General features: G+C 44.9%; 1 protein-coding gene across 1 annotated transcript in view; it reads left to right on the forward strand.

Annotated features, from left to right (window-relative positions):
• DNAH7 (dynein axonemal heavy chain 7) overlaps window positions 1-12821 on the forward strand; it is a 499785-nt gene that overhangs the window by 347323 nt on the left and 139641 nt on the right. Inside the window, exon 46 of the mRNA XM_066577151.1 lies at window positions 12006-12169. Coding sequence (XP_066433248.1) covers window positions 12006-12169 — 164 coding nt within the window. The remainder of the gene's footprint in view (window positions 1-12005; window positions 12170-12821) is intronic.

Consider the following 12821-nt stretch of genomic DNA (forward strand, 5'->3'; position numbering starts at 1 on the left):
GTGACTGACACAGTGTGGAGGCATCAGTGTAGTGACTGGCACAGGGTGGAGGTATTGGTGTAGTGACTGGCACAGGGTAGAGTCATCAGTGTAGTGACTGGCACAGGATGGAAGTATTGGTGTAGTGACTGGCACAGGGTAGAGTCATCAGTGAAGTGACTGGCACAGGGTAGAGTCATCAGTGTAGTGACTGGCACAGGGTGGAGGCATCAGTGTAGTGACTGGCACTCGGTAGAGGCATCGATGTAGTGAATGGCACAGGGTGGAGGCATCAGTGTAGGAACTGGCACAGGGTGGAGCCATCAGTGTAGGGACTGGCACAGGGTGGAGCCATCAGTGTAGTGACTGGCACAGGGTGGAGCTAGCAGTGTAGTGACTGGCACAGGGTGGAGGTATTGGTGTAGATAGTGACTGGCACAGGTTAGAGTCATCAGTGTAGTGACTGGCACAGGGTGGAGGTATTGGTGAAGTTAGTGACTGGCACAGGGTGCCGGCATCAGTGTAGTGACTGGCACAGGGTGGAGGCATCAGTATAGTGACTGGCACAGGGTGGAGGCATCAGTATAGTGACTGGCACAGGGTGGAGGTATTGGTGTAGTTAGTGACTGGCACAGGGTGGAGTCATCAGTGTAGTGACTGGCACAGGTTGGAAGTATTGGTGTAGTGACTGGCACAGGGTAGAGTTATCAGTGTAGTGACTGGCACAGGATGGAAGTATTGGTGTAATGACTGGCACAGGGTAGAGTCATCAGTGAAGTGACTGGCACAGGGTAGAGTCATCAGTGTAGTGACTGGCACAGGGTGGAGGCATCAGTGTAGTGACTGGCACTGGGTAGAGGCATCAATGTAGTGAATGGCACAGGGTGGAGCCATCAGTGTGGGGACTGGCACAGGGTGGAGCCATCAGTGTAGGGACTGGCACAGGGTGGAGCCATCAGTGTAGTGACTGGCACAGGGTGGAGCTATCAGTGTAGTGACTGGCACAGGGTGGAGGTATTGGTGTAGATAGTGACTGGCACAGGTTAGAGTCATCAGTGTAGTGACTGGCACAGGGTGGAGGTATTGGTGAAGTTAGTGACTGGCACAGGGTGCCGGCATCAGTGTAGTGACTGGCACAGGGTGGAGGCATCAGTATAGTGACTGGCACAGGGTGGAGGTATTGGTGTAGTTAGTGACTGGCACAGGGTGGAGTCATCAGTGAAGTGACTGGCACAGGTTGGAAGTATTGGTGTAGTGACTGGCACAGGGTAGAGTCGTCAGTGTAGTGACTGGCACAAGGTGGAGGTATTGGTGTAGTTAGTGACTGGCACAGGGTGGAGTCATCAGTGTAGTGACTGGCACAGGTTGGAAGTATTGGTGTAGTGACTGGCACAGGGTGGAGGCATCAGTGTACTGACTAGCACAGGGTAGAGCCATCAGTGTAGTGACTGGCACAGGGTGGAGGCATCAGTGTAGTGACTGGCACAGGGTGGAGCCATCAGTGTAGTGACTTGCACAGGGTGGAGCTATCAGTGTAGTGACTGGCACAGGGTGGAGGTATTGGTGTAGTTAGTAACTGGCACAGGGTGGAGTCATCAGTGTAGTGACTGGCACAGGGTGGAAGTATTGGTGTAATTAGTGACTGTCACAGGTTAGGGTCATCAGTGTAGTGACTGGCACAGGGTCAAAGTATTGGTGTAGTGACTGGCACAGGGTAGAGTCATCAGTGTAGTGACTGGCACAGGGTGGAAGTATTGTTGTAGTGACTGGCACAGGGTAGAGTCATCAGTGTAGTGACTGGAACAGGGTGGAGGCATCAGTTTAGTGACTGGCATAGGGTGGAGCCATCAGTGTAGTTACTGGCACAGGGTGGAGGTATTGGTGTAGTTAGTGACTGGCACAGGGTAGAGTCATCAGTGTAGTGACTGGCACAGGGTGGAAGTATTGGTGTTGTGACTGGCACAGGGTAGAGTCATCAGTGTAGTGACTGGCAGAGGTTAGAGTCATCAGTGTAGTGACTGGCACAGGGTGAAGGCATAAGTGTGGTGACTGGCACAGGGTGGAGGCATCAGTGTAGTGACTGGCACAGGGTGGAGGCATCAGTGTAGTGACTGGCACAGGGTGGAGGCATCAGTGTAGTGAATGGCACAGGGTGGAGGCATCAGTGTAGTGACTGGCACAGGGTGGAGCCATCAGTCTAGTAATTGGCACAGGGTGGAGGCGTCAGTGTAGTGACTGGCACAGGGTGGAGCCATCAGTGTAGTGACTGGCACAGGGTGGAGCCATCAGTTTAGTGTCTGGCACACGGTGGAACCATGAGTGTAGTGACTGGCTCAGGGTGGAGCCATGAGTGTAGTGACTGGCACAGGGTGGAGCCATGAGTGTAGTGACTGGCACAGGGTGGAGCCATGAGTGTAGTGACTGGCACAGGGTGGAGCCATCAGTGTAACAGTTGGACAATAATATAAACCTGTTTCCTGCATTCTGGATGGAGTGGACAGTTTATTGAGTGGATCAGTAGTGAGTTACAGCAACCAGAGAGCGGATAAGAGCAGCAATAAGAGTTTTTGAAAAGGGCAGATTCTGCAGATGTTTTTGAGATGCCAATATAGGGAGCATAAGTATATACAAAATATATGGAGCAGCTGCTGAACTCCAGTCCCATGTAGTGTAGTTGTACTGTCTGACAGGAGTGTAGCTATAGGGGTTTTAGAGGTAGTAGTTGTTTCCAGGCCCTGGAGCCCTAGGAGACTCATAGCTCCCTCTATCACATAAGAAGTCCCAGTATTATAAATGGCACATGGTGGGGGCCGTGTTAAAAGATGTTGAATTGGGGCCCAAGACCTTCTAGCCATGTCTGTGATATGTAAGGTTTTCTTTTGATGAGTTGTAAAACAATATGTATTCTAGTTGCTTAAAGAAGAATTTGAAGACCCTCCACAGTTCTTGACCTATTGGCTAAATGAGTAGTTACTATAACAATGGAATTCTTTTTTATGCAAGTGACTGCAAATGAGGAGCTTCATTTTAAGGGGGATTTAGACTGATCGTTTGAGTGACAGTTTTGAGCGATCATCTTTGCATTACTTTAAGAAGCTAATTAGCTACTTAAGAATCAAAGCAAGCGCAGCGGGATATCGTCGCAATAGCTCCGAGAACAAAGCAGCTGTTTTGTGTCCCGCTAAGCTGACAGCTCCTAGATGCAGCAGGAATGCTTATGGCTCCTTTGTTCTCGGAGCTATCAGCTGGTATCCCACAAGGAAGTTGCTACGGGATACATGCTGAAAGAATGCTATCAGTGCCGCCCACTGAGAAAATCAGCATGCAGCGCTGATAAGAGTCATCGTTGATTTCTAGCCTGAACGAACAGCGCACAATGACAGCGCCCTTAGATGTGATTATCACTCAAAAGATGGCTTTTGAGCAAATTTTAGCGCTAGAATTCCCTGTAATTGCACATGTATACCGTATGGGCAGTTGTAGTAATCATTACCATGACCTGCACATAGTGATAACCTGAATGACATCATTATTGTACATTGTAGTTCAGTTATATTCCCTTAAATGCCAAGTTAATATTTGCTACATCTGTACATTGATTCTAACTGCAAGCAAATTGGCAACATTAGCCCTATAATGCAAGATTTCTGTTAGAAAATACATGGGTAATTAACAAGCAAGGAGAACATAAAAAATAATCAGGTACCTTATAATTAAACATTAAATTAATTTATCCCAGTTGGTGCCGTAATCACATTACGTCCGTGTCTGGAATGATTACAGTCTTATCTCTTTTGGTTTATGAATATATAAATTACAGTTCCCTTGATTTTCCTTTTACAGTCACCTCAAGAGATTGACCCAATCTTATTATATGATCACATGACTGCGAGATCAGTGTTTTACAAGCAGTAATTATCTGCATAGAGATAGAATTGCCTGGCTTTATTTCTAAAATCCTACTTCTTCCTTATGAGGTGTGATTCAGCGGTTCTCAGAGCTTCTAAACATTTAGATTGCATGGATTGCCTTGGTTTTTCCTGTCCATTTCTATTTTTACATTAACGGACAGAGAGGTCGGAACCAACCAAACTAACCTGGAATTAAAGGCCCATTTAGACACAACGATCACCGCTCTAAAGATGTCTTTTAAGTGATAATCGTTGTGTCCATTTACAGCGCAAGGTGATTGCTCAAACGCTGAGCGATCACCTTGCTCTCCGACCGGGGGATGCAGAAGACAAGCGGGCCGCTTGTCTTCTGCATCCAGCTGTTCTCTGCAAGGAGTGCCCGGCTGTTATACAGCCAGGCGCTCTGAGCGGGGTATGGAGAACACAGCTGGACCGCTCTGTTCTTCATACCCAGCCTGTGTTCAGGGAGCGGGATACAGCTGAAACAATAGTATCAGGTGTATCCAGCTGTGAATTCCTGATGAGGCTCATCGTTGTCTTTCAGCACACTGAAACACCAGGATGAGCGGCGGCATGATGAAAACTGCACGATGTCAGTGCAGGTACACCCAACGATTATCACTCAAAAGATGGCTTTTGAGCGAATTTTGAGCGATAATCGTTGTGTCTAAATGGGGCTTAATAGTTAGCCATTGTCCACTTCAATGGCTTTCATCGGTTTTAAAGCGTTGTCCCATCTGGACAACCTTGCTACAAAACATCTGATGCCCTGATTGTTATATGTTTGGCATTATGTAGTACCATTGAAAAAACCCCAGCAGTCATAATAGGCTTACAATGAAATGCACATGCAACATCCATTAGAACAGGAGCCCCTCTTTATATATTACATGGACAGAATAGGAAGGGTACACGATGGAAACCTTTATATATGTAACCGGAGGAGAGAAGGGAGAGGAGGACATGATGGAAACCTTAATATATGTTACAAGAGGAGAGAAGGGAGAGGGAGGGACATGATGGAAACCTTTATATATGTTATAGAAGAAGAGAAGGGAGAGGAGGACACAATGGAAACCTTTATATATGTAACCAGAGGAGAGAAGGTAGAGAAGGACATGCTGGAAACCATTATATATGTAACCGGAGGAGAGAAGGGAGAGGAGGACATGATGGAAACCTTTATATATGTTACAGGAGGAGAGAAAGAAGAGGGGGACATAGTGGAAACCTTTATATATGTAACCGGAGGAGAGAAGGGAGAGGAGGACATGATGGAAACCTTTATATATGTTACAGGAGGAGAGAAGGGAAAGGGGGACATGGTGGAAACCTTTATATATGTAACCGGAGGAGAGAAGGGAGAGGAGGACATGATGGAAACCTTTATATATGTTGCAGGAGGAGAGAAGAGAGAGGGGGTACATGATGGAAACCATTATATATGTTAAAGGAGGAGAGAAGAGAGAGAGACACATGATGGAAACCTTTATATATGTTACAGGAGGAGACACTTGATGGAAACCTTTATATATGTTACAGGAGGAGAGAAGGGAGAGGAGGACATGATGGAAACCTTTATATATGGTACAGGAGGAGAGAATGGAGAGGGGAACATGATGAAAGCCTTTACATATATTACAGGAGTGAAGAAGAGAGGGGGACATGATGGAAACCTTTATATATGTTACAGGAGAGAATGGAGAGAGGGACACGGTGGAAACCTTTATATATGTAACCGGAGGAGAGAAGGTAGAGAAGGACATGATAAAAAACCTTTATATATGTTGCAGGAGGAGAGAAGAGAGAGGGAGACATGATGGAAACCTTATATATGTTACAGGAGGAGACAAGGGAGAGGAGGACACGATGAAAACCTTTATATATGTTACAGGAGGAGAGAAGAGAGAGGGAGACCTGATGGAAACCTTTATATATGTTACAGGAGGAAAGAAGAGAGAGGAGGACATGAGGAAAACCTTTATATATGTTACAGGAGGAGAGAAGAGAGAGGGAGACCTGATGGAAACCTTTATATATGTTACAGGAGGAGAGAATGGAGAGAGGGACATGGTGGAAACCTTTATATATGTAACTGGAGGAGAGAAGGTAGAGAAGGACATGATGGAAACCTTATATATGTTACAGAAGGAGAGAAGAGAGAGGAGGACATGATGGAAACCTTTATATATGTTACAGGAGGAGAGAAGAGAGAGGGGGACATAATGGAAACCTTATATATGTTACTAGAGGAGAGAAGGGAGAGGAAGGACATGACTGAAACCTTTATATATGGTACAGGAGGAGAAAATGGAGAGTGGAACATGATGAAAGCCTTTACATGTATTACAAGAGTGAAAAAGAGAGGGGGACATGATGGAAACCTTTATATATGTTACAGGCAGAGAGAATGGAGAGAGGGACATGGTGGAAACCTTTATATATGTAACCGGAGGAGAGAAGGTAGAGAAAGACATGATAGAAATCTTTATATATGTTGCAGGAGGAGAGAAGAGAGAGGGAGACATGATGAAACCTTATATATGTTACAAGAGGAGAGAAGTGAGAGTAGGACATGATGGAAACCTTTGTATATGTTACAGGAGGAGAGAAGGGAGAGGGGGGCATGATGGAAACATGTATATATGTTACAGGAGGAGAAAATGGAGAGGAGGACATGATGTAAACCTTTATATATGTTACAGGAGGAGAGAAGGGAGAGGGGGGGGGGGCATGATGGAAACCCATATATATGTTACAGGAGAAGAGGAGGGACATGATGGAAACCTTTGTATATGTTACAGGAGGAGAGAAGGGAGAGGAGGAGATGATGGAAACCATTATATATGTTACAGGAGGAGAGAAGAGAGGGGGACATGATGTAAACCTTTATATATGTTACAGGAGGAGAGAAGGGAGAGGAGGACATGATGGAAACCTTTATATATGTAAAGGAAGAGAGAAGGGAGAGGGAGACATGATGGAAACCTTTATATATGTTACAGGAGGAGAAAAGAGAGGGAAACACGATGGAAACCTTTATATATGTTACAGAAACAGAGAAGGGAGAGGAGGACATGATGGAAACCTTTATATATGGTACAGGAGGAGAGAATGGAGAGGAGGACATGATGGAAACCTTTATATATGTTACAGGTGGAGAAAAGGGACAGGTGGACATGATGGAAACCTTTATATATGTTACAGAAGTGAAGACATGATGGAAACCTTTATATATGTTACAGGAGGAGAGAGGGGAGAGGAGGGACATGATGGAAACCTTTATATATGTTACAGGGGGAGAGAGGGACATGATGGAAACCTGTATATATGTTACAGGAGGAGAGAAGGGAGAGAGGGACATGGTGGAAACTTTTATATATGTTACAGAAATAGAGAAGGGAGAGAAGAACATGATGGAAACCTTTATATATGTTACAGTAGGAGAGAAGGGAGAGGAAGGACATGATGGAAACCTTTTATATATGTTACAGAAATTGAGAAGGGAGAGGGGGACATGATAATAACCTTTATATATGTAACCGGAGGAGAGAAGGGAGAGGGGAATATAATGGAAACCCTTGTATATCTGACAGGGGAGGAGGGAAAGGGGTAGATGATGGAAATCTTATTATATATATTATAGGAGTTGTACCAAGATTATTTGTTCTCCCCTATCTACAAAATATTCACAGGATAGGAGATAACTTGCTAATCAGTGGAGGTCTCACCTCCGGGATGCTCTGACGATCTCGAAAACAGGTACTGTGCCCCCGTCCTCTTCAGGAGTTACTTCATCCCCTGCAGCGAGGAGAAGACTGAACGAAATGCTGGTTGCACAAGTGTGCTGACGCTCTTCACTGTCAGTGGGACTACTGAGATACCCGAGATGCAAGCATTTGGATATTTCACTCAGTCCCTTTGAATTAAACAGAGCACCGACCGCGCATGCTCGGCCAGCTCATTCATTCTGACGTCACTGCGGGGAGAGGCAGCAACTGGACATGGGACCCCTGTTTTGAGGTCAGTGGGGGTATCAGCGGTGAGACTTCCAGGGATCAGCAAATTACCTCCTAGCCTGTGGATATCCTGTGGATGGGGAGAATTTTTAATCTTGGCCCATATCTTTAATTTACTGAAGTACTAGAAGATATTTGAAACTAACTGCGAGCAGACGTGGTTGAAAGATGTAAATGAATGCAAGCTGGCTAGGGTGAGCATAGATCTAAGAGAGGGATGATAGAATGGCAGCTAGATGGAACAATGGTCATTTTACTGTGTTTCTGTGCTTGTTTCTATGGTTTCCAGATACACTTTGGTATGTATAGAGAGTTGGTATTGCCTTGCTGTCAGAGGCATAGTATCAACCCTTTAATGCTACAGGGCGTACAGTTTAGTCCTGCAGGTTCAAGGTATTTATAGAGGGGGATCGCGAGTCAAGTCCACTCCATACAATGCAGGTGCCGGCTGTTTCTTACAGCCAGCACCCGCCCGCAACAGCTCCCATAAGCTGTGCCGCTCATTGGAGCTATTAACCCTTTAAATGCTGCTATCAATTCTGACAACAGCCTTTAAATTCCCCGACCGATGTTCGGGGGTGTCATATGCCCCCTGCGATGAAATCGCAGGTTGCCGTGCAGTTGTCATGGGGTTAAAAAAAAACCCAGTAAAAAGAAGTTTAAAAACGTTGTGCTAATTATTTAAATAAAAAAGTAATAAAAGTTTGAAAAAACACTTATCATATTTATAATAAAAGAATCTAAATAATAAAACAAAAATACATCGTTGGTATCGCTGCGTCCGTAAAAGTCCAATTTATCAAAGTAACGCATTATTTACCCTGTACGAGGAACGTTGTGAAAAAAAATAAAGAACGCCAGAATTGCGCTTTTTTTGGTCACTCAATCTCCAAAAAAAAATGGAATAAAAACCGAACAAAACGCCGTATGTATTCCAAAATGGTAGTAAGTAAACTACAGGACGTCCCGCACAGAATGAGCTATCTGAAAACTATGTCGATGGAAATATAAAAAAGTTATGATGGTCAGAAGATGGCAGAAAATAATTTAAAAAAAGGAATAAAAAAAAAAAAAACTATATGAATTTGGTATCGTAGTAATCGAACTGACCCATAGAATAAAGTTATCAGATCATTTTTGTCGGAGTTTGTACGCCGTAGAAACAAGACACCCCCAAAGATGGCGGAATTTCATTTTTTTTTTTCATTTCACTCCACTTGGATGTCCCTTTGGGACAGGGTTTCCTCACCTATGACACATCCTCTGCTCTCACTCTTCGGCCTTTACGCAAGAGACTGTTCTAGGTTTTCTCTGCCAATCTCCTGCCTACAACCAAAGGAGGCGCTGTCCGCACCGTACTTTGGTCATTACATTATACGGTACATTAGATAGTAACATTGAAAAATACAACCCGTCCCCCTAAACAACAAAAAGCCCACAGACAGCGATGTCAATGGATAAATGAAAGACTTAGGATTTTTTTTAAAGGGTGGAGGAAAAAACAAAAGCCGGGTGGGAAACAGGCTGTGTCCTTAAGGGGTTAAACAGTAAATTAGATACTATTGCAGCATGACTAGAAGTGTTTTCTATATATATATATTTTTTTACTTACCATATTCTTCACTTTATAGGACACACTTTTTCTCCTCCCAAACTGTGTGCGTGTGTGCGCGGGGAAGAGTCAGTGCGACTTATAAAGCGAACGTGCCGAAATTCGGACTCGGCCGGCAGCTGAAAAGACCTTCTAACACAGCTGCCAGCCATAGACGCATCCATCACAGGAGTAGCAGGAGAGCAGAGCAGCCCATACGGACAACTGATTGGTGAAGGTGGGGGAGCAGCCGTGTGCTCAGCCATCAGCTGTTCGTACAGGCGGCTCGCCTGCTATGGAGCCAATAGAGTGATAAGTGTGGTGAGCTGGGCCAGACCTAGGTGGGGAGCAGCGAAAAAGATTAGGGCTTTCATGGTAGCTCTGCTGCTCTCTTCCACCAAGAAAAATGCGTTGTCATTGTGCTCGCTGGTTGCTGATATACCTATAGCCCATATGCAAAAAAAAAAAAAAGTGTACTGCACATGACCGCCTGTGTGAGTACGCAGTTAGGATAGACAGGCTGGACTAGATGGACAATGTCTTCATTCGGCCTTACATACTATGTTGCTATGTTACTATGTATGCGCAGTACATTACACAGCCGTACACCGGTTCACAGCCGGGCTCACAGCTGGGATCCGCTGCAGCCTCTGCAAGCGGATTCAACATCCGGACGTTATTCAGACCACTACCTGTAATACGTAAGTTACAAGAAGCCCCGGGAACGTTCGCCTCCCTGCAGTTCCAGGAGCGGTTTGTTGAGTGCCTTCTGTATGAGACCGCCGCACCTCAGCAAGCTTACGAAGACTCACTGAGCGCCACTTTACACCCCATCCCTGCCGCTGAGGTCAAGAAGGAAATACCCCCAAAAAAAACATGGAAGGAGAGGGATACCCCGTTTTATTGCCCCATGTGGCCATCCCAACCAGGCCCCGTACATACCCCTGTTTTCAGACATACCACACAGTTTACTTTTATCTAAGTTTTAGGGAACGCCAAAAAGGGCGTAGAGGAGGGGGGGGGGGGTTATTTCTAGGGAGTCCATTTTTTTTTTTGCACCAGTGAGCACTGGGGCCTGGAATTTATTCAGTTGTGCCCTGAAATCCAACGGGTGTTCCCTCGATTACAGGCCTAACCATGTGTCCTGTAAGTAGATTAGAGCCACAATGGGTATATTTCTGAACACGGGACAAACGGGGATCAATTTTAGGGTGCAAATCCTCATTTTCATGTGCACTATAGGAAAACAAACTGTTTTTAAAATGACTTATTTGCAAATATATGAAATGTAATTTTTTTCCCTCTAAATTGCATAAACTCCTGAAAAAATCTGTGGGGTCAAAATACTCCTGACCCCTCAGTGAATATATTAAAGGGTGTAGTTTTTAAAATGGGGTCATTTGTGGGGGTATCTATCATTCTAACACCTATGAGTCTTTGCAATGTTGGCTAAGGAAAACAAAATATTCCTCAAAATGTTAATAATCAATGTTAAATGTGTACGTCTCCTAAATGGTTAAAAAAAAAAGAAGTTTTCTGAATGTGCTTCCAGAATAAAGTGAACAAATGGAAATATATCTCTCATAAAAGCAAAACCAAAAAACGGCAACAGCACTCATAATATATTTACTATCAGAGTATACATGCCTATAATCCATACTGTAACGTCATTAAATAATGCAGGGTTCTTGGTATACAGTGGGGAAAAAAGTATTTAGTCAGATACCAATTGTACAAGTTCTCCCACTTACAAAGATAATAGAGGCCTGTAATTGACATCATAGGTAGACCTCAACTATGAGAGACAACATGAGAAAACACATCCAGAAAATCATATTGTCTGATTTTTAACAAATTTATTTGCAAATTATGGTGGAAAATAAATATTTGGTCAATAACAAAAGTTCATCTCAACACTTATATATCCATTTATTGGCAATGACAGAGGTCAAACGTTTACTGTAAGTCCTCACAAGGTTGGCACACACTGTGGCTGGTATGTTGGCCCATTCCTCCATGCAGATCTCCTCAAGAGCAGTGATGTTTTGGGGCTGTCGCTGGACAACACGGACTTTCAACTCCATCCAAAGGTTTTCCATAGGCTTGAGATCTTGAGACTGCTTAGTTCTATTATGCTGCATGCTCTCGCATCGCACCGCCCATTATTTTCAATGGATGCCACATGCTAGGTGCACACAAGGTGATGCGAGGTCTCCCATTGAAAGCAATGGGAGAAATTCTGTGATCCCCTAGCGCGGCCTATATGGGGGATCCCTTCATCCCCGAAATGAAGCGAGGCTATTTAAACATGAACACTCCCGGCATCCTCGGATGGCGAGAGCGATATGGGGGTGGGCTTCACGGCTGCATAACGCCTTCGCCCATGTGAAGTTACCCTAGGTGGAGAGAGAAGCGTTCTTCTGAGGTCATATATATGGATGTATTCGCTGCTGATCTCTGCAACGTGTATTGAGTTTAGTGACTGTTTACCATTTGATATTGTAGATGCAAACAAAAGAATGGAGCCTAATGTGCAAGCAGAAAGACATCCCCTGCTCCGACGACTACTCCCTCGCCGGCACTCTGGGCGAGCCTGTGAAAGTGAGAGCGTGGAACATCGCCGGTCTGCCCTCCGACAGCTTCTCCATTGACAATGGAATCATCATTTCGTAAGTTTTTGTCTTTACCCTGTTAAGCACAGAAGACTTTGTAACCCTGCGTCTCTGTGACCCTGGCCCTCCGTGATGGCACTTATACACTGTATAGCATTAGGCTTGCCCCGGGTTTTGGGGCACATGACTAGTTTGGACCATCTTTGTCTGTAGATAAAACTGATTGCTTGGGGTGGGTGGGAGGGTGTGGTGCTGGAATCTGTGAATTAGCCATTACCTGGGGGAAGCCTCTACACCAGCCCAACTCCCAGTGACCTCTGTGAGGCGCATCGTATGCTAGAACATTCTAGCTTATAGAAGGATCTGGGGAGTTAAAGTTTCTCCTTGTTGAGTGCCCAGTTGGCATGAGGAGTCTTACGCAGGCCGTGCAATGCTCCCTGGGAAAAGTATGCAAATAAGTGATGAAAAGGTACTTTCCCATCCCCTATTTACATGCTAATAAAAGGAGATGGTGATTGTGAGTTTCACAAGCTGTACAGTCAGAAAATTTCATAGAGTTTATATAAACCAGAAAGCCCTTAAACACTGTCCATACATCATTTGACCGCAGCTTCATCAGATGCCTGGTGCGGGTCTCCTGTGCCAGGGAGCGAGGGCTCGGCTGTCAGATGAAAGCCTGGCACTTGCTCTAACAGCCGGGACTGAAGGA

Source organism: Eleutherodactylus coqui, chromosome 8 (genome assembly GCF_035609145.1).
Source record: "Eleutherodactylus coqui strain aEleCoq1 chromosome 8, aEleCoq1.hap1, whole genome shotgun sequence".
Taxonomy (NCBI): domain Eukaryota; kingdom Metazoa; phylum Chordata; class Amphibia; order Anura; family Eleutherodactylidae; genus Eleutherodactylus; species Eleutherodactylus coqui.